At 40.5% G+C, this 27,643-nt stretch overlaps 1 protein-coding gene across 2 annotated transcripts in view; it reads right to left on the bottom strand.

Moving 5' to 3' along the window:
- KAT14 (lysine acetyltransferase 14) overlaps positions 1-27,643 on the bottom strand; it is an 86,932-nt gene that overhangs the window by 24,469 nt on the left and 34,820 nt on the right. For both annotated transcript variants that reach the window (XM_053711993.1, XM_053711994.1), the window contains 2 exons: positions 26,905-27,041; positions 23,613-23,788 (listed from right to left, as the gene is read on the bottom strand). In XM_053711993.1, the coding sequence (XP_053567968.1) occupies positions 23,613-23,788; positions 26,905-27,041 (313 nt within the window). The remainder of the gene's footprint in view (positions 1-23,612; positions 23,789-26,904; positions 27,042-27,643) is intronic.

Below are 27,643 nucleotides of genomic sequence, written 5' to 3'. Positions count from 1 at the left end.
AGAAATACAGTTTGGCCTGGATTAACTTCTCTGTCTAACCTATCACTAGGATATACTGGGGTCTACCAAAGGTCCTGGAATACTGTCTGGACTATGTGATCTATAAGAACATATGTTTATATAATCTGTGACAAAGTATATTTTAGGCCACACATATTGTCTCATACATTTAATATTGTCTCTTGCTTAAAAAACTCTAACTGAGAAATTTGTGATAGAAGCTACTCCTTTACTTTATGATGTATTAATAAGGATTTATACTTGATTAGATAGCCTTTTGGTGCTTATTGGAATTTACTACCTGGGAATATAATAGCCTAAATACTTGAAGGTGGCCCCGCCTGACAGGGCATCTTAAACCACAAAAAAAGGGGGGAAAGGGAGGATATATATATATATATATATATATATATATATATATATATATATATATATATATATAAAAAAAAAGGAAAGGGGAAAATATACACTCTATTTTGCTGTTTGTTTTTGCATAGTCACAAATATATACTTGTATAATCTCTTCACGTATACATTTGAATTAACCTAATTAGGTTGTTCCCTTAGCACATATATTGTTGAATACTCACTATTGAGTATTCAATAACACATATTGCACTGTTCACAATAGGGTTTGAGCCAATATTTGACAATTCTGTCCCTCCAGAGTAGGGCCCATGGAAAGATACATAGCACAAGCAAAGAGCTGATCCCCAATTATGCCACCGAAACAGAAAGACAAGAAAGGTAGTAAGAATCTTGATTCTAGCCCTGACATTTCACAGGATCGTGGTGCCTCTGCTTCAGCTAACTTTGACATGTCAGAACTAGTCACCAAAATTGCAAAAAACATAATTTATGCTTACCTGATAAATTCCTTTCTTCTGTAGTGTGATCAGTCCACGGGTCATCATTACTTCTGGGATATTACTCCTCCCCAACAGGAAGTGCAAGAGGATTCACCCAGCAGAGCTGCATATAGCTCCTCCCCTCTACGTCACCCCCAGTCATTCGACCAAGGACCAACGAGAAAGGAGAAACCAAGGGTGTAGTGGTGACTGGAGTATAATTTAAAAAATATTTACCTGCCTTAAAAAACAGGGCGGGCCGTGGACTGATCACACTACAGAAGAAAGGAATTTATCAGGTAAGCATAAATTATGTTTTCTTCTGTTAAGTGTGATCAGTCCACGGGTCATCATTACTTCTGGGATACCAATACCAAAGCAAAAGTACACGGATGACGGGAGGGATAGGCAGGCTCTTTATAAAGAAGGAACCACTGCCTGAAGAACCTTTCTCCCAACAATAGCCTCCGAGGAAGCAAAAGTGTCAAATTTGTAAAATTTGGAAAAAGTATGAAGCGAAGACCAAGTTGCAGCCTTGCAAATCTGTTCAACAGAGGCCTCATTCTTGAAGGCCCAAGTGGAAGCCACAGCTCTAGTAGAATGAGCTGTAATTCTTTCAGGAGGCTGCTGTCCAGCAGTCTCATAAGCTAAACGTATTATGCTACGAAGCCAAAAGGAAAGAGAGGTAGCAGAAGCCTTTTGACCTCTCCTCTGACCAGAGTACACGACAAACAGAGAAGACGTTTGTCGAAATTCCTTAGTTGCCTGTAAGTAAAATTTTAGGGCACGAACTACGTCCAGATTGTGTAGTAGACGTTCCTTCTTCGAAGAAGGATTTGGACACAAAGAAGGAACAACAATCTCTTGATTGATATTCCTGTTAGTGACTACCTTAGGTAAGAACCCAGGTTTAGTACGCAGAACTACTTTATCCGAATGAAAAATCAAATAAGGAGAATCACAATGTAAGGCTGATAACTCAGAGACTCTTCGAGCCGAGGAAATAGCCATTAAAAATAGAACTTTCCAAGATAACAACTTTATATCAATGGAATGGAGGGGTTCAAACGGAACGCCCTGTAAAACGTTAAGAACAAGGTTTAAACTCCATGGCGGAGCAACAGTTTTAAACACAGGCTAAATCCTCGCCAAAGCCTGACAAAAAGCCTGAACGTCTGGCACTTCTGACAGACGTTTGTGTAACAGAATGGACAGAGCTGAGATCTGTCCCTTTAATGAACTAGCAGATAAACCCTTTTCTAAACCTTCTTGTAGAAAAGACAATATCCTAGGAATCCTAACCTTACTCCAAGAGTAACCTTTGGATTCACACCAATATAGGTATTTACGCCATATCTTATGGTAAATCCTTCTGGTAACAGGCTTCCTAGCCTGTATTAAGGTGTCAATAACTGACTCAGAAAACCCACGTCTTGATAAAATCAAACGTTCAATTTCCAAGCAGTCAGCTTCAGAGAAGTTAGATTTTGATGTTTGAAAGGACCCTGTATCAGAAGGTCCTGTTTCAGAGGTAGAGACCAAGGTGGACAGGATGACATGTCCACCAGGTCTGCATACCAAGTCCTGCGTGGCCATGCAGGTGCTATTAGAATCACTGATGCTCTCTCCTGTTTGATTCTGGCAATCAATCGAGGAAGCATCGGGAAGGGTGGAAACACATAAGCCATCCTGAAGTCCCAAGGTGCTGTCAGGGCATCTATTAGGACTGCTCCTGGATCCCTGGATCTGGACCCGTAACGAGGAAGCTTGGCGTTCTGTCGAGACACCATGAGATCTATTTCTGGTTTGCCCCAACGTCGAAGTATTTGGGCAAAGACCTCCGGATGAAGTTCCCACTCCCCCGGATGAAAAGTCTGACGACTTAAGAAATCCGCCTCCCAGTTCTCCACTCCCGGGATGTGGATTGCTGACAGGTGGCAAGAGTGAGACTCTGCCCTGCGAATTATCTTTGATACTTCCATCATTGCTAGGGAGCTTCTTGTCCCTCCCTGATGGTTGATGTAAGCTACAGTCGTGATGTTGTCCGACTGAAACCTGATGAACCCCCGAGTTGTCAACTGGGGCCAAGCCAGGAGGGCATTGAGAACTGCTCTCAATTCCAGAATGTTTATTGGCAGGAGACTCTCCTCCTGACTCCATTGTCCCTGAGCCTTCAGAGAATTCCAGACGGCACCCCAACCTAGAAGGCTGGCGTCTGTTGTTACAATTGTCCAGTCTGGTCTGCTGAATGGCATCCCCCTGGACAGATGTGGCCGAGAAAGCCACCATAGAAGAGAATTTCTGGTCTCTTGATCCAGATTCAGAGAAGGGGACAAGTCTGAGTAATCCCCATTCCACTGACTTAGCATGCATAGTTGCAGTGGTCTGAGGTGTAAGCGAGCAAATGGTACTATGTCCATTGCCGCTACCATTAAGCCAATTACCTCCATGCATTGAGCCACTGACGGGTGTTGAATGGAATGAAGGGTGCGGCAAGCACTTTGAAGTCTTGTTAACCTGTCCTCTGTCAGGTAAATCTTCATTTCTACAGAATCTATAAGAGTCCCCAGGAAGGGAACTCTTGTGAGTGGAACGAGTGAACTTTTCTTTTCGTTCACCTTCCATCCATGTGACCTTAGAAAAGCCAGTACTAACTCTGTATGAGACTTGGCAGTTTGAAAGCTTGAAGCTTGAATCAGAATGTCGTCTAGGTACGGAGCTACCGAAATTCCCCGCGGTCTTAGTACCGCCAGAAGAGCACCTAGAACCTTTGTGAAGATTCTTGGAGCTGTAGCCAATCCGAATGGAAGAGCTACAAACTGGTAATGCCTGTCTAGAAAGGCAAACCTTAGATACCGGTAATGATCTTTGTGAATCGGTATGTGAAGGTAAGCATCCTTTAAATCCACTGTGGTCATGTACTGACCTTCTTGGATCATGGGTAAAATTGTCCGAATAGTCTCCATTTTAAACGATGGAACTCTTAGGAATTTGTTTAGGATCTTTAAATCCAGGATTGGTCTGCAAGTTCCCTCTTTTTTGGGAACCACAAACAGATTTGAGTAAAACCCTTGTCCCTGTTCCGACCGTGGAACTGGATGGATTACTCCCATTAACAAAAGTTCTTGTACGCAGCGTAGAAACGCTTCTTTCTTTGTTTGGTTTGTTGACAACCTTGACAGATGAAATCTCTCTCTTGGAGGAGAGTATTTGAAGTCCAGAAGGTATCCCTGAGATATTATCTCTAGCGCCCAGGGATCTTGGACATCTCTTGCCCAAGCCTGGGCGAAGAGAGAAAGTCTGCCCCCCACTAGATCCGATCCCGGATCGGGGGCCCTCAATTCATGCTGTTTTAGTGGCAGCAGCAGGTTTCCTGGCCTGCTTGCCCTTGTTCCAGGACTGGTTAGGTCTCCAGCCTTGTCTGTAGCGAGCACCAGATCCTTCTTGTTTTGGAGCAGTGGAAGTTGATGCTGCTCCTGCTTTGAAATTCCGAAAGGAACGAAAATTAGACTGTCTAGCCTTAGGTTTGGCTTTGTCTTGAGGTAGGGCGTGGCCCTTACCTCCTGTAATGTCAGCGATAATTTCTTTCAAACCGGGCCCAAATAAGGTCTGCCCTTTGAAAGGTATATTAAGTAATTTGGACTTAGAAGTTACATCAGCTGACCAGGATTTTAGCCACAGTGCTCTGCGCGCCTGAATGGCGAATCCGGAATTCTTAGCCGTAAGTTTAGTTAAATGTACTACGGCTTCCGAAATGAATGAATTAGATAGCTTAAGTATTCTAAGCCTGTCCGAAATGTCGTCCAGCGTAGCTGAACTAAGGTTCTCTTCCAGAGACTCAATCCAGAATGCCGCTGCAGCCGTGACCGGCGCAATGCATGCAAGGGGTTGCAATATAAAACCTTGTTGAACAAACATTTTCTTAAGGTAACCCTCTAACTTTTTATCCATTGGATCTGAAAAGGCACAGCTATCCTCTACCGGGATAGTGGTACGCTTAGCTAAAGTAGAAACTGCTCCCTCCACCTTAGGGACCGTTTGCCATAAGTCCCGTGTGGTGGTGTCTATTGGAAACATCTTTCTAAATATCGGAGGGGGTGAGAACGGCACACCGGGTCTATCCCACTCCTTAGTAATAATTTCAGTTAGTCTCTTAGGTATAGGAAAAACGTCAGTACTTGTTGGTACAGCAAAATATTTATCCAACCTACACATTTTCTCTGGTATTGCAACTGTGTTACAATCATTCAGAGCCGCTAACACCTCCCCTAGTAATACACGGAGGTTTTCCAGCTTAAATTTAAAATTTGAAATATCTGAATCCAATCTGTTTGGATCAGAACCGTCAGCCGCAGAATGAAGTTCTCCGTCCTCATGTTCTGCAAGTTGTGACGCAGTATCTGACATGGCCCTAGCATTATCGGCGCACTCTGTTCTCACCCCAGAGTGATCACGCTTGCCTCTTAGCTCTGGTATTTAGCCAAAACCTCAGTCATAACAGTAGCCATATCTTGTAATGTTATTTGTAATGGCCGCCCAGATGTACTGGGCGCCACAATATCGCGCACCTCCCGAGCGGGAGATGCAGGTACTGTCACGTGAGGCGAGTTAGTCGGCATAACTCTCCCCTCGTTGTTTGGTGAAATTTGTTCAATTTGTACAGATTGACTTTTTTTTAAAGTAGCATCAATACAGTTAGTACATAAATTTCTATTGGGCTCCACTTTGGCGTTAGCACAAATAGTACAGGTCTCATCCTCTGAATCAGACATGTTTAACACACTAGCAACTAAACTTGCAACTTGGAAATATTATTTAAGTAAAATACAATGAAAAACGTACTGTGCGCAAGAAGCACAGAAAGATATATAACAGTTGAAATCAATAAACTTTGTAAAACAAAACACAATTTTAGCAAAGGCTTGTTCCCATTAGCAAAGAATAACTAACCCTGATGGCATAAAAAAGTTAAAGAATAAACGTTTTTTATCACAGTCAACTACAATCTCACAGCTCTGTTAGATTACTTCCCTCAAACAAGCTTTGAAGACCCCTGAGTTCTGTAGAGATGAACCGGAACATGCAGGAAAAAACAATGAGCTTCTGACTGAAATTTTTGATGCGTAACAAAAAGCGCCAAAAAAAGGCCCCTCCCCCTCACATTCAACAGTGAGAGAGATCAGTAAACTGTCATAATTAGATCAAGCAACTGCCAAGTGGAAAAATAGTGCCCAAACATTTTATTCACCCAGTACCTCAGAAAATGAAAACGATTTTACATTCCAGCAAAAACGTTTAACATAAATTAGTAAAAAGCCAAATAGGCTAAAGTTTATATACACAGTGTAATTCCAGTGAAGTACCATTCCCCAGAATACTCAAATGTAAAATATACATACATGATATTATGTCGGTATGGCAGGATTTTCTCATCAATTCCATTGTCAGAAAATAAAAACTGCTACATACCTCTTTGCAGATTAAACTGCCCGCTGTCCCCTGATCTGAAGTTTACCTCTCCTCAGATGGCCGAGAAACAGCAATATGATCTTAACTACTCCGGCTAAAATCATAGTAAAAACTCTGGTAGACTCTTCTTCAAATTCTACCAGAGAAGGAATAACACACTCCGGTGCTATTAAAAAATAACAAACTTTTGATTGAAGAAATAAAACTAAATAAAATCACCATAGTCCTCTCACACATCCTATCTAGTCGTTGGGTGCAAGAGAATGACTGGGGGTGACGTAGAGGGGAGGAGCTATATGCAGCTCTGCTGGGTGAATCCTCTTGCACTTCCTGTTGGGGAGGAGTAATATCCCAGAAGTAATGATGACCCGTGGACTGATCACACTTAACAGAAGAAATAATCATTTCCCAATTAAACAAGTTAAACAAGAAATTAACACAGAAATAAATGGTCTTGCAAACGAAATTTGACAATGTGCTTCCAGGTTAGATGAAGTGGAGACAAGGGTCTCAGATCTTGAAGACAGGGTCAATGTGCAGGAACCGAACATGATTGCCCAGACTTAATATACTAGCCGCATTACAAGCCAGAATAGAGAACCTGGAGGATCGCTTCAGGCGTAATAATCTTAAAATTATCTGTCTTTCTGAGACATCTGAGTTTCAGGACAAGATGCATTTTGTTTTGTTTATGCTCCCACAATTGTTATAAATACAATCCCTAACTCTGACATTTCAGATTGAAAGAGCCCACAGAATAGGCACGAATAGAGGGAATGTAGAAGGAAACCAGAAACCCAGACCTGTCATTTTTAAATTTGTTAATTTCCAAGACAAGATTCTTTTCCTGAGATATTACAGGAAGTTAAACCCTTTCATGATTGGACCCCATAAAATTCTGATGTTTCAGGATTTTTCTGCCGAGACCCTGGCAAAAAGGAGAGAGATGTCCCCATTTTTTGTTAAGTTGATGAATGCTAATTTTAATGTTAGATTGATTTACCCGGCCAAACTTATATTGATAAGGGAAGGGAACTCTCACGTGTAATAATATGGCAGAGGCATCTAGTTTTTGTAAATCAGTAGGCCTATATTAGTCAGACAGAGCCCGGCTGAATAGTTTGATTAGATAAGTAACAGAGTCACAATGTATGTGTATATTTGTTATGTGGTTTTTTTTTTGTTTCCCCCTCTTTCTTTTCTCTACCCTGCCCCCCCCTATCATTCCTCTACCCCCTTTTCTTTCTGTTCTCCTTCTTGTTTAACACTAAGCACCGATCTCATTGGGAATAGACATGATTACATTTTCGTCATGGAATGTGGGTGGGATAACCTCCCCGATGAAAAGGAAGGCAATAATCAAACAATCAAGTAAATACAAACCGGATGTTGCCTTTCTTCAGGAAATTCATCTAAAAGCCACTGAAATCTCTAAACTTAAAATCAAATGGGTCGTGGAAGTAATCGCCGCTACACACAACGCCCGGAAAAGAGGGGTGGCAATCTTGTTAAACAGTTAACATATAAAGTTGAGGCCAGTGAGACTGACATAAATGGACGATATCAAATCCTTGAAATTATAATTAATAATAGTCGGCTGGTCTTATGCAATATATACGGCCCTAATAGAGTATTCTGGAATGACCTGACTCTCAAACTCCATAAATATATCGGTCAAAATTTAATAGTTGTGGGTGATTTTAATTTAGTTGCAATGCCTAATTTAGATAGATTAAATAAGGGATCTTTAATTAAGAAAGACAGGAAAGCTTGTATAATACAGACATTTTCCTCCCATTTAGGCCTGGTGGATATATGGCGGGCTCAGAACCCCGATCTTAGATCATTCACGTGTAGTGCTAAAGGTCAGCAGTCATTATCACAGATAGACATGTTTTTAATTTCAGAACCCCTGATAGTGATCTCGGATCATGCCATTATCTTATTGAGTTTCGAGGTCCGAGCCTCCCAGTCAGATATACATATACATTTTCCCAGACATCTAATCAATACAATTAATTTTCAGAACTAGTTAAGGAGGAAATGGAGAAATTTATATAATCTCAATGCTGGATACTTAGAGAAAATAGAAATCTTTTGGGAATCAGCTAAAGCAGTGCTGCGGGGGGAAATTAAAGCCTATTAATGCTTGCATTAAAAAAAAAAGCCAAGCAAAGAGAAACACAACTGTCAAACGAGGTCAGAAATTCCTACAAAGCGTATATAGCAAACCCAAGTAAGCACCTGTGGGTAAAATATGTGAACTCCAAGACCCAAAGGGATATTTTATTAAAACAAAAAACAGCACTTGAGAGGCTTAGATTAAAGGCTATATATGGGGGTTATGTGGGTAGATCAACAAAATTTCTGACTAGAATTACTAAACCCTCATCTAGGAACTATATTACCTCCATCAGAAAATATAAAAATAGATTCACAGAGAAGGCAGATATTGAAAAACAGAATTTATGCTTACCTGATAAATTACTTTCTCCAACGGTGTGTCCGGTCCACGGCGTCATCCTTACTTGTGGGATATTCTCTTCCCCAACAGGAAATGGCAAAGAGCCCAGCAAAGCTGGTCACATGATCCCTCCTAGGCTCCGCCTTCCCCAGTCATTCGACCGACGTAAAGGAATATGCATAGGAGAAATCATATGATACCGTGGTGACTGTAGTTAGAGAAAATAATTCATCAGACCTGATTAAAAAACCAGGGCGGGCCGTGGACCGGACACACCGTTGGAGAAAGTAATTTATCAGGTAAGCATAAATTCTGTTTTCTCCAACATAGGTGTGTCCGGTCCACGGCGTCATCCTTACTTGTGGGAACCAATACCAAAGCTTTAGGACACTACATCCAAATTGTGCAACAAACGTTCCTTCTTTGAAACTGGATTCGGACACAAAGAAGGCACAACTATCTCCTGGTTAATATTTTTGTTAGAAACAACTTTCGGAAGAAAACCAGGGTTAGTACGCAAAACCACCTTATCTGCATGGAACACCAGATAAGGAGGAGAACACTGCAGAGCAGATAACTCTGAAACTCTTCTAGCAGAAGAAATTGCAACCAAAAACAAAACTTTCCAAGATAATAACTTAATATCTACGGAATGTAAGGGTTCAAACGGAACCCCTTGAAGAACTGAAAGAACTAAATTGAGACTCCAAGGAGGAGTCAAAGGTTTGTAAACAGGCTTGATTCTAACCAGAGCCTGAACAAAAGCTTGAACATCTGGCACAGCCGCCAGCTTTTTGTGAAGTAAAACAGATAAAGCAGAAATCTGTCCCTTCAAAGAACTTGCAGATAATCCTTTCTCCAAACCCTCTTGTAGAAAGGAAAGAATCTTAGGAATTTTTATCTTGTTCCATGGGAATCCTTTAGATTCGCACCAACAGATATATTTTTTCCATATTTTATGGTAAATTTTTCTAGTTACAGGCTTTCTAGCCTGAATAAGAGTATCAATGACAGAATCTGAGAACCCCCGCTTTGATAAAATCAAGCGTTCAATCTCCAAGCAGTCAGTTGGAGTGAGGCCAGATTCGGATGTTCGAACGGACCTTGAACAAGAAGGTCCCGTCTCAAAGGTAGCTTCCATGGTGGAGCCGATGACATATTCACCAGGTCTGCATACCAAGTCCTGCGTGGCCACGCGGGAGCTATCAAGATCACCGAAGCCCTCTCCTGATTGATCCTGGCTACCAGCCTGGGAATGAGAGGAAACGGTGGGAATACATAAGCTAGGTTGAAGGTCCAAGGTGCTACTAGTGCATCTACTAGAGTCGCCTTGGGATCCCTGGATCTGGACCCGTAGCAAGGAACCTTGAAGTTCTGACGAGACGCCATCAGATCCATGTCTGGAATGCCCCATAATTGAATTATTTGGGCAAAGATTTCCGGATGGAGTTCCCACTCCCCCGGATGAAAAGTCTGAAGACTCAGAAAATCCGCTTCCCAATTTTCCACTCCTGGGATGTGGATTGCAGATAAGTGGCAGGAGTGATTCTCCGCCCATTGAATTATTTTGGTCACTTCTTCCATCGCCAGGGAACTCCTTGTTCCCCCCTGATGGTTGATATATGCAACAGTCGTCATGTTGTCTGATTGAAACCTTATGAATTTGGCCTTTGCTAGCTGAGGCCAAGCCTTGAGAGCATTGAATATCGCTCTCAGTTCCAGAATGTTTATCGGGAGAAGAGATTCTTCCCGAGACCATAGACCCTGAGCTTTCAGGGGTTCCCAGACCGCGCCCCAGCCCACCAGACTGGTGTCGGTCGTGACAATGACCCACTCTGGTCTGCGGAAGCTCATCCCCTGTGACAGGTTGTCCAGGATCAGCCACCAACGGAGTTAATCTCTGGTCCTCTGATCTACTTGGATCGTCGGAGACAAGTCTGTATAATCCCCATTCCACTGTCTGAGCATGCACAGTTGTAATGGTCTTAGATGAATTCGCGCAAAAGGAACTATGTCCATTGCCGCAACCATCAAACCTATTACTTCCATGCACTGCGCTATGGAAGGAAGAAGAACAGAATGAAGTACTTGACAAGAGCTTAGAAGTTTTGATTTTCTGGCCTCTGTCAGAAAAATCTTCATTTCTAAGGAGTCTATTATTGTTCCCAAGAAGGGAACTCTTGTTGACGGGGATAGAGAACTTTTTTCTACGTTCACTTTCCACCCGTGAGATCTGAGAAAGGCTAGGACAATGTCCGTATGAGCCTTTGCTTGTGGCAGAGACGACGCTTGAATCAGTATGTCGTCCAAGTAAGGTACTACTGCAATGCCCCTTGGTCTTAGCACCGCTAGAAGGGACCCTAGTACCTTTGTGAAAATTCTTGGAGCAGTGGCTAATCCGAATGGAAGTGCCACAAACTGGTAATGCTTGTCCAGAAAGGCGAACCTTAGGAACCGATGATGTTCCTTGTGGATAGGAATATGTAGATACGCATCCTTTAAATCCACCGTAGTCATGAATTGACCTTCCTGGATGGTAGGAAGAATTGTCCGAATGGTTTCCATCTTGAACGATGGAACCCTGAGAAATTTGTTTAGGATCTTGAGATCTAAGATCGGTCTGAATGTTCCCTCTTTTTTGGGAACTATGAACAGATTGGAGTAAAATCCCATCCCTTGTTCTCCTAATGGAACAGGATGAATCACTCCCATTTTTAACAGGTCTTCTACACAATGTAAGAATGCCTGTCTTTTTATGTGGTCTGAAGACAATTGAGACCTGTGGAACCTTCCCCTTGGGGGTAGTTCCTTGAATTCCAGGAGATAACCTTGAGAGACTATTTCTAGCGCCCAAGGATCCAGAACATCTCTTGCCCAAGCCTGAGCGAAGAGAGAGAGTCTGCCCCCCACCAGATCCGGTCCCGGATCGGGGGCCAACATCTCATGCTGTCTTAGTAGCAGTGGCAGGTTTCTTGGCCTGCTTACCTTTGTTCCAGCCTTGCATCGGCCTCCAGGCTGGCTTGGTTTGAGAAGTATTACCCTCTTGCTTAGAGGATGTAGAATTTGAGGCTGGTCCGTTTCTGCGAAAGGGACGAAAATTTGGTTTATTTTTAGCCTTAAAAGACCTATCCTGAGGAAGGGCGTGGCCCTTTCCCCCAGTGATATCTGAAATAATCTCTTTCAAGTCAGGGCCAAACAGCGTTTTCCCCTTGAAAGGGATGTTAAGCAATTTGTTCTTGGAGGACGCATCCGCTGACCAAGACTTTAGCCAAAGCGCTCTGCGCGCCACAATAGCAAAACCTGAATTTTTCGCCGCTAATCTAGCTAATTGCAAAGTGGCGTCTAAAGTAAAAGAGTTAGCCAATTTAAGAGCTTGAACTCTGTCCATAACCTCCTCATAAGAAGATTCTTTATTGAGCGACTTTTCTAGTTCATCGAACCAGAAACACGCTGCTGTAGTGACAGGAACAATGCATGAAATTGGTTGTAGAAGGTAACCTTGCTGAACAAACATCTTTTTAAGCAAACCCTCCAATTTTTTATCCATAGGATCTTTGAAAGCACAACTATCTTCTATAGGGATAGTAGTGCGTTTGTTTAGAGTAGAAACCGCCCCCTCGACCTTGGGGACTGTCTGCCATAAGTCCTTTCTGGGGTCGACCATAGGAAATAATTTCTTAAATATAGGGGGAGGGACAAAAGGTATGCCGGGCCTTTCCCATTCTTTATTTACAATGTCCGCCACCCGCTTGGGTATAGGAAAAGCTTCGGGGGGCACCGGGACCTCTAGGAACTTGTCCATCTTACATAATTTCTCTGGAATGACCAAATTGTCACAATCATCCAGAGTAGATAACACCTCCTTAAGCAGAGCGCGGAGATGTTCCAATTTAAATTTGAATGTAATAACGTCAGGTTCAGCTTGTTGAGAAATTTTTCCTGAATCTGAAATTTCTCCCTCAGACAAAACCTCCCTGGCCCCTTCAGACTGGTGTAAGGGCATGTCAGAACCATTATCATCAGCGTCCTCATGCTCTTCAGTATCTAAAACAGAGCAGTCGCGCTTTCGCTGATAAGTGGGCATTTTGGCTAAAATGTTATTAATAGAATTATCCATTACAGCCGTTAATTGTTGCATAGTAAGAAGTATTGGCGCACTAGATGTACTAGGGGCCTCTTGTGTGGGCAAGACTGGTGTAGACACAGAAGGGGATGATGCAGTACCATGCTTACTCCCCTCACTTGAGGAATCATCTTGGGCAACATCATTATCAGTGGCATCATTGTCCCTACTTTGTTTATCACATACATCACATATATTTAAATGAGTAGGAACCTTGGCTTCCAAACATACAGAACATCGTCTATCTGATAGTTCAGACATGTTAAACAGGCATAAACTTGATAACAAAGCACAAAAAACGTTTTAAAATAAAACCGTTACTGTCACTTTAAATTTTAAACTGAACACACTTTATTACTGAATATGTGAAAAAGTATGAAGGAATTGTTCAAAATTCACCAAAATTTCACCACAGTGTCTTAAAGTCTTAAAAGTATTGCACACCAAATTTGAAAGCTTTAACTCTTAAAATAACGGAACCGGAGCCGTTTTTACATTTAACCCCTATACAGTCCCTGGTATCTGCTTTGCTGAGACCCAACCAAGCCCAGAGGGGAATACGATACCAAATGACGCCTTCAATAAGCTTTTTCTGTGGATCTGAGCTCCTCACACATGCATCTGCATGCCTTGCTTCCCAAAAACAACTGCGCATTAGTGGCGCGAAAATGAGGCTCTGCCTATGACTAGAAAAGGCCCCCAGTGAAAAAGGTGTCCAATACAGTGCCTGCCGTTTTTTTTAATACAATTCCCAAGATTAAAATAACTCCTCAAAGTTATAATCTATTAAATATGCTTATAAAGTAATCGTTTTAGCCCAGAAATATGTCTACCAGTCTTTAAAGCCCTTGTGAAGCCCTTTATTCTTATTAAGAAAATGGCTTACCGGATCCCATAGGGAAAATGACAGCTTCCAGCATTACCAAGTCTTGTTAGAAATGTGTCATACTTCAAGCAGCAAAGTCTGCCCACTGTTTCCCCCAACTGAAGTTACTTCATCTCAACAGTCCTGTGTGGAAACAGCCATCGATTTTAGTAACGGTTGCTAAAATCATCTTCCTCTTACAAACAGAAATCTTCATCTATTTTCTGTTTCAGAGTAAATAGTACATACCAGCACTATTTTAAAATAACAAACTCTTGATTGAAGAATAAAACTACATTTAAACACCAAAAAACTCTTAACCATCTCCGTGGAGATGTTGCCTGTGCAACGGCAAAGAGAATGACTGGGGAAGGCGGAGCCTAGGAGGGATCATGTGACCAGCTTTGCTGGGCTCTTTGCCATTTCCTGTTGGGGAAGAGAATATCCCACAAGTAAGGATGACGCCGTGGACCGGACACACCTATGTTGGAGAAAAGTGTTTTATACTTTCTTTCCAGAGCTTTATAAAGCAGAGGAGGTAGATCCAGTGAAGAACGAAACATTCTAGCAGAATCTCAATTTACCCAAACTCTCACAAGAAATAATGACTGACCTTACCTTGCCTATTTCTATCCAGGAAATTTCAGATGGTATCAAGTCTGCAAAATTAAATAAAGCAGCTGGCCCAGACCAGCTCCCTTTAGAATTCTACAGAGTACTCCAAGAGCAAATTACCCCTACGCTTAAAGGGACACTGAACCCAAATTTTTTCTTTTGTGATTCAGATAGAGCATGCAATTTTAAGCAACTTTCTAATTTACCCCTACTATCAAATTGTCTTCATTCTCTTGGTATCTTTATTTGAAAAGCAAGAATGTCAGTTTAGATGCCAGCCCATTTTTGGTGAACAACCTGGGTTGTCCTTGCTGATTGGACAGCACCAATAAACAAGTGCTGTCCAAGGTCTGAACCAACAATTGGCAGGCTTCTTAGCTTAGATGCCTTCTTTTTCAAATAAAGATAGCAAGAGAACAAAGAAAATTTGATAATAGGAGTAAATTAGAAAGTTGCTTAAAATTGCATGCTCTATATGAATCACGAAAGAACAAAAACATAATTTATGCTTACCTGATAAATTTATTTCTCTTGTGGTATATCCAGTCCAAGGATCATCCATTACTTGTGGGATATTCTCATTCCCAACAGGAAGTTGCAAGAGGACACCCACAGCAGAGCTGTCTATATAGCTCCTCCCTTAACTGCCATATCCAGTCATTCGACCGAAAACAAGCAGAGAAAGGAGAAACCATAGGGTGCAGTGGTGACTATAGTTTAAAATTAAAAAATACCTGCCTTAAAATGACAGGGCGGGCCGTGGACTGGATACACCACAAGAGAAATAAATTTATCAGGTAAGCATAAATTATGTTTTCTCTTGTAAGGTGTATCCAGTCCACGGATCATCCATTACTTGTGGGATACTAAGACCACAGTTAAAGTACACGGATGAAGGGAGGGACAAGGCAGGTACTTAAACAGAAGGAACCACTGCCCTTAAAACCTCTCTCCCAAAAATAGCCTCCGAAGAAGCAAAAGTATCAAATTTGTAGAATTTTGAAAAAGTATGAAGCGAAGACCAAGTCGCCGCCTTGCAAATCTGTTCAACAGAAGCCTCATTTTTAAAGGCCCATGTGGAAGCCACAGCTCTAGTAGAATGAGCTGTAATCCTTTCTGGAGGCTGCTGGTCAGCAGTCTCATAGGCTAACGGATTATGCTTCTTAGCCAAAAAGAAAGAGAGGTTGCCGAAGCCTTTTGACCTCTCCTCTGTCCAGAGTAGACAACAAACAAAGCAGATGTTTGACGAAAATCTTTAGTAGCTTGTAAGTAAAACTTTAAAGCACGAACCACGTCCAGATTTGTGAAATAGACGTTCCTTCTTTGAAGAAGGATTAGGACACAAAGACGGAACCACAATCTCCTGAAAGATATTCTTATTAGATACTACCTTAGGTAAAAACCCAGGTTTGGTACGCAAAACTACCTTATCTGCATGGAAAATCAGATAAGGGGAATCACATTGTAAGGCAGATAACTCGGAAACTCTACGAGCCGAGGAAATAGCTACCAAAAAAAGAACTTTCCAAGATAAAAGTTTGATATCTATGGAATGAAGATTCACACCAATAAAGATATTTACGCCATATCTTATGATAGATTTTCCTGGTGACAGGCTTTCGTGCCTGAATTAAGGTATCAATGACTGAATCGGAGAAACCACGTTTTGATAAAATCAAGCGTTCAATCTCCAGGCAGTCAGCCTCAGAGAAATTAGATTTGGATCGCTGAAAGGACCTTGAAGTAGAAGGTCCTGTCTCAGCGGCAGAGTCCATGGTGGAAAGGATGACATGTCCACCAGATCTGCATACCAAGTCCTGTGTGGTCACGCAGGCGCTATCAAGATCACCGATGCTCTCTCCTGCTTGATTTTGGCAATCAGACGAGGGAGCAGAGGAAACGGTGGAAACACATAAGCCAGGTTGAAGGACCAAGGCGCTGCTAGAGCATCTATCCGCGTTGCCTTGGGGTCCCTGGACCTGGATCTGTAACAAGGAAGCTTGGCGTTCTGGCGAGACGACATGAGATCCAGTTCTGGTTCGCCCCAACGATGAAACAATTGTGCAAACACCTCCGGATGGAGTTCCCACTCCCCCGGATGAAAAGTCTGTCGACTTAGAAAATCCGCCTCCCAGTTCTCTACATCTGGGATATGGATAGCTGATAGGTGGCAAGAGTGAAACTCTGCCCAGCGAATTATCTTTGAGACTTCTAACATCGCTAGGGAACTCCTTGTTTCCCCTTGATGGTTGATGTAAGCCACAGTCGTGATGTTGTCCGACTGAAATCTGATGAACCTCATTGTCGTTAGCTGAGGCCAAGCCTGAAGAGCATTGAATATCGCTCTTAGTTCCAGAATGTTTATTGGAAGGAGTGACTCCTCCTGAGTCCACGATCCCTGAGCCTTCAGGGAGTTCCAGACTGCACCCCAACCTAGAAGGCTGGCATCTGTCGTTACAATTGTCCAATCTGGCCTGCGAAAGGTCATACCTTTGGACAGATGGACCCGAGATAGCCACCAGAGAAGAGAATCCCTGGTCTCTTGATTCAGATTTAGTAGAGGGGACAAATCTGTGTAATCCCCATTCCACTGACTGAGCATGCAGAGTTGCAGCGGTCTGAGATGTAGGCGTGCAAACGGCACTATGTCCATTGCCGCTACCATTAAGCCGATTACTTCCATGCACTGAGCCACCGAAGGGCGAGGAATGGAATAAAGAACACGGCAGGAATTTAGAAGTTTTGATAACCTGGACTCCGTCAGGTAAATTTTCATTTCTACAGAATCTATCAGAGTCCCTAGGAAGGAAAGTCTTATGAGGGGGGATAGAGAACTCTTTTCCTCGTTCACCTTCCACCCATGCGACCTCAGAAATGCCAACACTATGTCCGTATGAGACTTGGCAATTTGGAAGTTTGACGCCTGAATCAGGATGTCGTCTAAATAAGGGGCCACTGCTATGCCCTGTGGCCTTAGGACCGCCAGAAGCGACCCCAGAACCTTCGTAAAAATTATTGGGGCTGTAGCTAACCCAAAGGGAAGAGCTACAAACTGGTAATGCCTGTCTAGGAAGGCAAACCTGAGAAACAGATGATGATCTTTGTGTATCGGAATGTGAAGATAAGCATCCTTTAAATCCACTGTAGTCATGTATTGACCCTCCTGGATCATAGGTAGGATGGTACGAATAGTCTCCATCTTGAATGATGGAACTCTGAGGAATTTGTTTAAGATCTTTAGATCCAAAATTTGTCTGAAGGTTCCCTCTTTTTTGGGAACCACAAACAGATTTGAGTAAAATCCCTGTCCCTGTTCCTCCTTTGGAACTGGATGGATCACTCCCATAACTAGGAGGTCTTGTACACAGTGTAAGAATGCCTCTCTCTTTATCTGGTTTGCAGATAATTGTGAAAGGTGAAATCTACCTTTTGGGGGGGAAGCCTTGAAGTCCAGAAGATATCCCTGGGATATAATTTCCAACGCCCAGGGATCCTGGACATCTCTTGCCCACGTCTGGGCGAAGAGCGAAAGTCTGCCCCCTACTAGATCCGTTACCGGATAGGGGGCCGTTCCTTCATGCTGTCTTAGAGGCAGCAGCAGGCTTTTTGGCCTGCTTACCCTTGTTCCAGGTCTAGTTAGGTCTCCAGACCGTCTTGGACTGAGCAAAAGTTCCCTCTTGTTTTGCATTAGAGGAAGTTGATGCTGCACTTCCCTTGAAGTTTCGAAAGGCACGAAAATTAGACTGTTTGGCCCTTGATTTGGACCTATCCTGAGGAAGGGCATGACCTTTTCCTCCAGTGATATCAGCAATAATCTCCTTCAAACCAGGCCCAAATAGGGTCTGCCCCTTGAAGGGAATGTTAAGCAGCTTAGATTTTGAAGTAACGTCAGCTGACCATGATTTAAGCCATAGCGCTCTGCGCGCCTGGATAGCAAAACCAGAATTCTTAGCCGTTAGTTTAGTCAAATGAACAATGGCATCAGAAACAAAAGAATTGGCTAGCTTAAGTGCTCTAAGCTTGTCAAGTATGTCATCCAATGGAGTCACTACCTGTAAAGCCTCTTCCAGAGACTCAAACCAGAACACCGCAGCAGCAGTGACAGGAGCAATGCATGCAAGGGGCTGTAGGATAAAACCTTGTTGAATAAACATTTTCTTAAGGTAACCCTCTAACTTTTTATCCATTGGATCTAAGAAAGCACAACTGTCCTCGACAGGGATAGTAGTACGCTTTGCTAGAGTAGAAACTGCTCCCTCCACCTTAGGAACTGTCTGCCATAAGTCCCGTGTGATGGCGTCTATTGGAAACATTTTTCTAAAAATAGGAGGGGGAGAGAACGGCACACCTGGTCTATCCCATTCCTTAGCAATAATTTCTGTAAACCTTTTAGGTATTGGAAAAACATCAGTACACACCGGCACTGCATAGTATTTATCCAGTCTACACAATTTCTCTGGCACTGCAATTGTATCACAGTCATTCAGAGCAGCTAAAACCTCCCTGAGTAACACACAGAGGTATTCAAGCTTAAATTTAAATGTAGAGATATCAGAATCAGGTTGCATCATCTTCCCTGAGTCAGAAACATCACCCACAGAAAGAAGCTCTCCTTCAGCTTCTGCATATTGTGAGGCAGTATCAGACATAGCTCTTAAAGCGTCAGTATGCTCTGTATTTCGTCTAACTCCAGAGCCATCTCGCTTTCCTCTAAATTCAGGTAGTCTGGCTAATACCGCTGACAGTGTATTATCCATGACTGCCGCCATGTCTTGTAAAGTAAACGCTATGGGCGCCCTGGATGTACTTGGCGCCATTTGAGCGTGAGTCCCTTAAGCGGGAGTCAAAGGATCTGACACGTGGGGAGAGTTAGTCGGCATAACTTCCCCCTCGTCAGATTCCTCTGGTGATAAATTTTTTAAAGACAGAATATGATCTTTATTGCTTAAAGTGAAATCAGTACATTTGGTACACATTCTAAGAGGGGGTTCCACAATGGCTTTTAAACATAATGAACAAGGCGTTTCCTCTATGTCAGACATGTTTGTACAGACTAGCAATGAGACTAGCAAGCTTGGAAAACACTTTAAATCAAGTTAACAAGCAAATATAAGAAACGGTACTGTGCCTTTAAGAGAAACAAATTTTGTCAGAATTTGAAAAACATTGAAAAAAGGCAGTAAATCAAACGAAATTTTTACAGTGTGTATAATAAGCTAACAGAGCATTGCACCCACTTGCAAATGGATGATTAACCCCTTAGTTCAAAAAATGGATCAAAAAAACGATATAGACGTTTTTTAACAGTCACACCAAACTGCCACAGCCTTGCTGTGGGCCTACCTTCCCCAACAAACGATTTTGGAAAGCCTAAGAGCCCTTTAGAGATGTCCTATAGCATTCAGGGGGCTCCTGGAGGAAGCTGGATGTCTCAGTCTGTAAAAGTTACTGCGCAAAAAAGCGCTAAATTAGGCCCCTCCCACTCATAGTAACACAGTGGAAAGCCTCAGGAAACTGTTTCTAGGCAAATTTAAGCCAGCCATGTGGAAAAAACTAGGCCCCAATAAAGTTTTATCACCAAAGTATATATAAAAACGTTTAAACATGCCAGCAAACGTTTTATATTGTAAATATAAAAGAGTATTACCTCAGAAAGTAAGCATGATACCAGTCGTTATTAAATCACTGTATTCAGGCTTACCTTACATAAATTTGGTATCAGCAGCATTTTCTAGCCTTCACATCTTCTAGAAAAATCTTAACTGCACATACCTCATAGCAGGATAACCTGCACGCCATTCCCCCGCTGAAGTTATCTCTCTCTTCAGTCATGTGTGAGAACAGCAATGGATCTTAGTTACAACCTGCTAAGATCATAGAAATCACAGGCAGATTCTTCTATTTTTCTGCCTGGAACAAAATAGTACAACTCCGGTACCATTTAAAAATAATAAACTCTTGATTGAAGCAAAATAACAGCTACATTTCACCACTTCTCTCTTACTACCTCCATGCTTGTTGAAAGTTGCAAGAGAATGACTGGGTATGGCAGTTAGGGGAGGAGCTATATAGACAGCTCTGCTGTGGGTGTCCTCTTGCAACTTCCTGTTGGGAATGAGAATATCCCACAAGTAATGGATGATCCGTGGACACAGCTTACAAGAGAAATTGGGTTTAGTGTCCCTTTAACAAATTATATAATTTCTATTTTTCTGATAATACCCAATGTCACGGTATTTTTCTGCCTCAAATATTACCCTAATTCTGAAAAAAACATAAAGATCCAGAACTACCTACCTCTTATAGACCCATTTCCCTACTGAATTATGATTACAAACGTTTAACATCTCTCATTGCCAAAAGACTTAAACTCTATTTAAGTAATATAATACATGAAAACCAAACTGGCTTTATGAATGGCAGGAATCCGGTGAAAAATATGCGCAGAGTATTGTTGGTGTTGGACTTCTTTTGGAATAAATTTAAAAATACAAAATTTAGAAGCACTATTGACCTTGTGCTACTAACAGTCGACGCTGAGAAAGCCTTCGATTATATTAGCTGGGACCATCTGTTTTTCACGCTGGATCAATTTGGTTTCTCAGGTCACATAAATAATTTTATCCGCTTAATATATAACGCTCCAATATCCTCTTTAATTATTAATAACTCTCTTTCCAAACGATTCTATCTACACAGAGGTACGAGGCAGGGTTGTCCACTGTCCCCGCTCCTCTTCAATATTGCTCTGGAACCTTTGGCAATATTGTTGCGCCAAAATCTGGACGGAATACAACTAGGGGGCCAGAAGCTAACGCTTCTACTATATGCAGACGACTTGTTACTATTTCTAAGTGATCTCAAGGCTAATCTACACAGATTACTTGCCGATACCCAGTTGTTTGGTAATATCTCTGGATACAGGATTAATTTAATGAAGTCAGAGTTACTCTGGCTATATAAATCAAAACATAGCAATTTTAAGCACCCTTTTACAGAGTCTACATCGATCAACTATCTCTGTATTAGAATAAGTGCAAATCCACACGAGTGGTATCGCTTGAATTCTCCTAAATGCTTTAATGAGTGTGTAGATCTGTTGGCGCTCTACAAATAACCAATATTAATAATAATATAACTAGATAGGAGGAATGGTCTAATCTACCAATCTCTCTTTCCGCACGGGTGATTTTAATTATAACGCAATTTTTTCCCAAACTATTATATCTAATACAAAATATCCTGATTCTCATACATAAAGTAGATATTCAAAGGTTTAACCAATCTTGTTCCAGGTTTATTTGGAAAGGAGCTAAACCCCAGATAGCACTTACTCGCATTATGAACTCTAGACTATCGGCTGGGCTGGACTCTCCAAATATTAAATTCTATAACTTAGCCGCTATTATTAAAGTTGCGATAGACTGGATCACTCAAAAAGAACAAGTCACGGTACTGCATTGTGAAACTAACCTGATAGCGCCTTTTCACCTAAATGCTATATTACATTGCCCTTTAAGGTCCCTGCCATCCAACTACATTTAAAAATATAGTTATAGCCTGGCAGAAATTCTGCATTGAATCTAAATGCATTCCGTTTGTGTCCGAATTTCTTCCGATCATAGGGAATCCTAACTTTACCCCAGGTCTTTCAAGTAGAGTTTTTCTTCAGTGGTATAGCAGGGGTTTAATTTGGATTAAACAAATAGTAAGATCAGATCTAACTATTGAATCTTTTCTTGATCTTTGCAATAAATATGGAATACCAAATAGAGATTTCTATGCTTACATTCAGATCAGGCACTTTTTGGTTGAACTAAAACAGAAATATGGACCAGACTGGTCCATGGGCCCTTTACAAAGAAGTATTAATCTATATTGCAACAGGATATACTCGATCTCACCTTTATATGCTACTTTGATCGCTCTTTCCTCCAATGATCAAATAGAATATGTCAAAATTAAATGGACAAAATACTTTCTAAATATCAGTGCCCAAGATATTCAAGATAGCTTTAAAATAATAGGTAACTCATGGGTTTTGACAACTTGGCGAGAATCACATCTAAAATTAATTTTCTAACAAGGTCTTATAACTCTAATATTTATTGTCCAAATTGCAAGGCCAGCCGTGTGCATATTTTTCATTGTTTTTGGGACTGTCCTAAAATTCTACAGCTCTGGGCTAAGATCAACTACTGGATGAATACAGTCTTATCATTAGAATTTGTGGTCCAACCCCAGACTGTTTTTTTCTTAGCACGATTTCAGGGAGTACACAAGAACTTTCCTCTAATCAATACAATAATATATTTAACACGTAATCTTATTTTAAGAAACTGGAAAGCTCATCGGGCCCCCAAGCTCTCAGATCTGAAACAAGTGCTGATATCACAGTGTACAGTAGATCAACACAGACTGCAAAATCCCAGTGACAGGCAGTTGCCCATATGTTTAAAAAAATTGACCAGTTTTATATGTTCTCCCTCTGAGACAGCACAAATCCAATTAGTGGAACCACTAATTAATGCTGATATGCCGGCCATCTCAATAACATTTGTCTAGCCGAGTAAATTTGAATAGGTTATCTCATTGAGACACCTAGCGCTTTCTCTCCCTCTGCTCTCCACCCTTTTGTCCCTTCTCTCCCTCCTCATCTTTATTTTTTTTTTCTTCTTTGTGTGCTTGTTAGTTTGTTTGCTTGTTTGGTTTGTCCTGTTTTATTTTATTTTGTTTGTCTGGTTCTGTATATGTTTTCTGTGAACCAACAGATCCCACAACAATCTACAAATTCCCGAAGTTAATTTGGGTAATGAATGAATTTTTCAATATACACTCTACTGTTTGTGGATGTAATGTTAATAGGAATTAACTATAATATTCTAACATTTAATATAAATTAACAAAAAAAACACCAACAGCTGTTTATATGGAGCGTATTATAATGGCGGATTGTTTTCTTGCATATATATTTTTTTTTTGTTTTCTTTTTTTTTCTATTTTTTGTATTGTTTGATGGATACGCTCAATATCTATGACTTATCAGCATGGATTTATTTATTGCGTCCTGCGTGACGTCACTCATATATTTTCTTTCACTACATGCTATACTCCATGAATTTTGGTTATAAATAAATACTTTAAAAAAAATAAAAAAAGATGGAAACAGACCTCATTCTGAAAATGTTTACAAGAAATACAGGGGGAAAAAAAATCCTAAAGTCATACCTGGCCAGAAGAATTCCTGACATATGGAGTTAATGGTAGGAATGTGACATGGACGAACATAGCAGTAATCAATTGGAGCTTCTGGTCCTGGATCCCAGCTAGCATCATTTCTGTGGGGATAGGCACGGATCTGTGCCAACAGCTGCAGCTTATAAGGCTTTGTCTCATAGTCCCGCCTGTGCAAACATCAAAGAAAGAGTAATATTAAAGGGATAGCAAAGTACAAATTAAACTTTCATGATTCAGATAGGACATGTACTTTTAAACAACTTTCTAATTTAGAATGGAAGATAAACAAGGGGCGCCAACATAGTGTGAATCGTTCAAACAACAAATATAAAAGTGATGTGCAAAAAACTACTCACAAGGAAAGTGGCACCTTAAATGAATAAGGTGCGATAAAGCAGGCTGACATTCAAATTCCAGCAGTCAGTACGCTGGAGGTCTCACCCAGAGGACCTGTGGAATTTGAATGTCAGCCTGCTTTATCGCACCTTATTCATTTAAGGTGCCACTTTCCTTGTGAGTAGTTTTTTGCACATCACTTTTATATTTGTTGTTTGAACGATTCACACTATGTTGGCGCCCCTTGTTTATCTTCCATTCTAGACACCCTGACCCATCGCACCGCGGGACACAAGAGGAGCACGCCAAACACCTGAACACATCACCGTTCACATATTAGGATTGGACACTTATTTTTTACATCACAGCAATTTTTGGGACATTGATAAGTACTTTTTTTATATATTTTACTAATCGCCACAAATATCATTGTTTATCTGTGATATCTGATTATTTCAATGTATCACTAATATTATACACAAATTGTCCTGAGCACTTGTTTTACACACAATTTATTTTCGTCATTATTATAAATTTTTTACACATACCAAACACTGTGCTGTTTATAAAAATATTTTTTTTTATTTATGCATACGGGTACAAACCCAATCATAAAGTGGTAGGTCCCACTTTGATAACCTGTGTTCCAAGCGCATCCTCTTAAGTTTTTTCCTCCTCAGGAATTTCTTTTTATATTAACTTTCTAATTTACTTTTATCATCAAATTTGATTTGTTCTCTTGTTATTCTTAGTTGAAAGATAAACCTAGGTAGGGTCATGTGCGAATTTCTAAGCCCTTGAAGGCAGCCACTTATCTGAATGCATTTGAAAGTTTTTCACAGCTAGAGGGTGTTAGTTTATGTGTTTCATATAACATTGTGCTCACGCACAAAGTTATTTAAGAGTCAGACTCAGCACTAATTGCCTGAAAAGCAAGTCTGTCAAAAGATCTGAGATAAGGATGCAGTCAGCAGAGACTTAGATACAAGGTAATTACAGAGGTAAAAAGTATATTTCTATAACAGTGTTGGTTATGCAAAACTGGGGAATAGTAAATAAAGGGATTATCTATCTTTTAAAATAATAACATTTTTGGTGTTTACTATCCCTTTAACAAAGCAATCGCCTTAAAAGGGTCAATTAACTCAAAAATGTATTATTAAAATGTCTACCATGCATAGTAACAAAAACAACTTTGTAATATTTTCATTAATTATTATGCCTGCATTCACTGTAATTTAACTCTAAAGAATGTGCTCTTACCACTATTCCAGACAGATGATAAATACATATATACAAAAATTACTTTAATGTCCTTTTAAATGTAATGAAAAGTAAAACGCTATTACAACAGAAATAATGGTAAGCAAATTATTCTCCATATTTCAGAATGCCATCTTTATGCTGATGTTAAATTATTGTAAAAATGTATAATTTGACCAATAATAGACTAAACAAAAATCTAATAGCCCACAAAAATAAACAACTGGGTAAAAGCATTTTAGATAAAATATATAAACATCACATGAGCCAGGTCTGTCAGAATTTGTCCCAATATTTCCCTCCGGTTTATAAAGCAATATGTTTTATTAGCTGAAATGTTAAGAATGCAAACACTACACTTAGGGGTCGATTTATCAAAGGCTTCGCCCCCCTACGACTGCAGGTTCTCACAAGAGAACCTGCAGTCCGCATTTATGAAGCAGCGGTTATCAGACCACTGCTTTCCTAACCTCTTCGCCAACTCTTAGGTGGCGAATTTCAATCTCCCTGGTCTCGTCCGGCCGGGGAGATTGATAGCTCCTGCCCTCACATTATTGGCTGTGCGCGAGCAGGGGGCGGCGTTGCACAAGAGCGCAAAAATCCAGAGGCGAGCTGCGGCGGACAGGTCCGCTTATGTACGCCCCTGTCCACCGTAGCATGATATATCGACCCCTTAGACCTATAAATATTTAAACAGATTAAGCACAAAGTAAATATGTAACTATTAATAATAAAAAATTACCTCAGTCTTTATTTTTCATATTTTTTTCAGAAAATAAAATTACTGCTGGATCTTACGAAATCTGAGAAAAATATCATGAGATAAACATTTGACAAGATAATCTCTATAGAACAGAGTATCAATTAAATACTCTGGAGTTTTTCCTATCTGCTGAGTACCCTCACCTTATATGCATCAAGCTGCTTTTATACACATACATTATAAAAATACTTCCCAGCGCTTGTGTTTCAATTAATATCATTCACAAGGATCACAAAAAATGTCAATTTCGAATTAAATCATTGTGCCTTTAAATCATCTGTCAGTATCAACTAAAAAAAAACTAACTCAAATGTAATGCCCTTTCAATTAAAAGAAAAGACATAATACAAATAATTTAAAAAAACCAAACACTTTTCAGCCTCTGTGGGCATTGTCAATAATATGTAGTGGTCTCCTGTGCAACTGAACCACACAGAAATACAAAACTAAAATAGTTTGTTAGAATGCTATTTATGCTGTACTAGCAGATCCTCACACATTGAACTCTTATTAACTAGAAATACTAAAAGGGACATGGAACTCAAAAAAAAATTTCTTTCAGGATTCATGCAATTTTAAACAACTTTCAATTTACTTCTATTATCTAAATTGCTATGTTCTCTAGTTGTTGAAAAGCACACCTAGGTAGGCTCAGGAGCTGGGAGCTAACTGCTGATTGGTGGCTACTCATATATGCCTCATGTCATTGGCTTAGCAATGTGTTCAGCTAGCTCCCGGTAGGGCAATGCTGCTCCTTCAATAAACGATACCAAGAGAATTGACAATAGAAGTAAACTGGAGAATTGTTTAAAATTGTATGCTCTATCTGAATAACAAAATAATTAAAATTTTGGATTTCATGTCCCTTTAACAGAGATCCAAGACGAATACAATTACCAACTGCAGGGTTTTGGTACTTACCTAATGTAAGGCTTTAGGACTCTAGACGTATAGGGACTGATAATGCTGAGATCAGTTTCCTTATCTTCTGAAGCTCCCAGACGAGCCAAAAAACTTGTAGTTAAATTTTGACGCCGCTTTGTGGTTGGCATTGTATTCTGTTATACAGAACAGTGGTTAGACAATTCATTTAAGAAAAAAACAACTAATTATGCAGATTTAGCAGGGAGTACTACAATTTACTTATGTCTCAAAATACCAGTTAATAATTTATGTAGCATCACATCATTGAGCATCTGAAATTGATGATATATATATAGATATATATATATATACACACACACATACACACGCACACATAAACAAAATTATTTCCTGATTCTGATAGTGCATGCAAGTTTAAGCAACTTTCTAATTTACTACTATTATCAATTTGTCTTCGTTCTTTTGGTATCTTTATTTGAAAAAGCAGGAATAAAAGCTTTGGAGCCGGCCCATTTTAGGCACAGAATCTGGGTTGCGCTTGCTGATTGGATGGCTAAATGTAGAAACCAATCAGCAAGCCCTATCCAGGGTACTGAACCAAAAATAGGCCGGCTCCAAAGCTTTCATTACTGCTTTTTCAAATAAAGATACCAAGAGAACGAAGAAAAATTGATAATAGGAGTAGATTAGAAAGTTGCTTAAAATGGCATGCTCTATCTGAAACATGAAAATAAATATTTGGGTTTACTATCCCTTTAAGCATAGAATATATTTA

Source organism: Bombina bombina, chromosome 4 (genome assembly GCF_027579735.1).
Source record: "Bombina bombina isolate aBomBom1 chromosome 4, aBomBom1.pri, whole genome shotgun sequence".
Classification (NCBI taxonomy): Eukaryota; Metazoa; Chordata; class Amphibia; order Anura; family Bombinatoridae; genus Bombina; species Bombina bombina.
The sequence above is the reverse complement of the archived record's forward strand: the minus strand, read 5'-3'. Positions and strand labels throughout refer to the sequence as shown.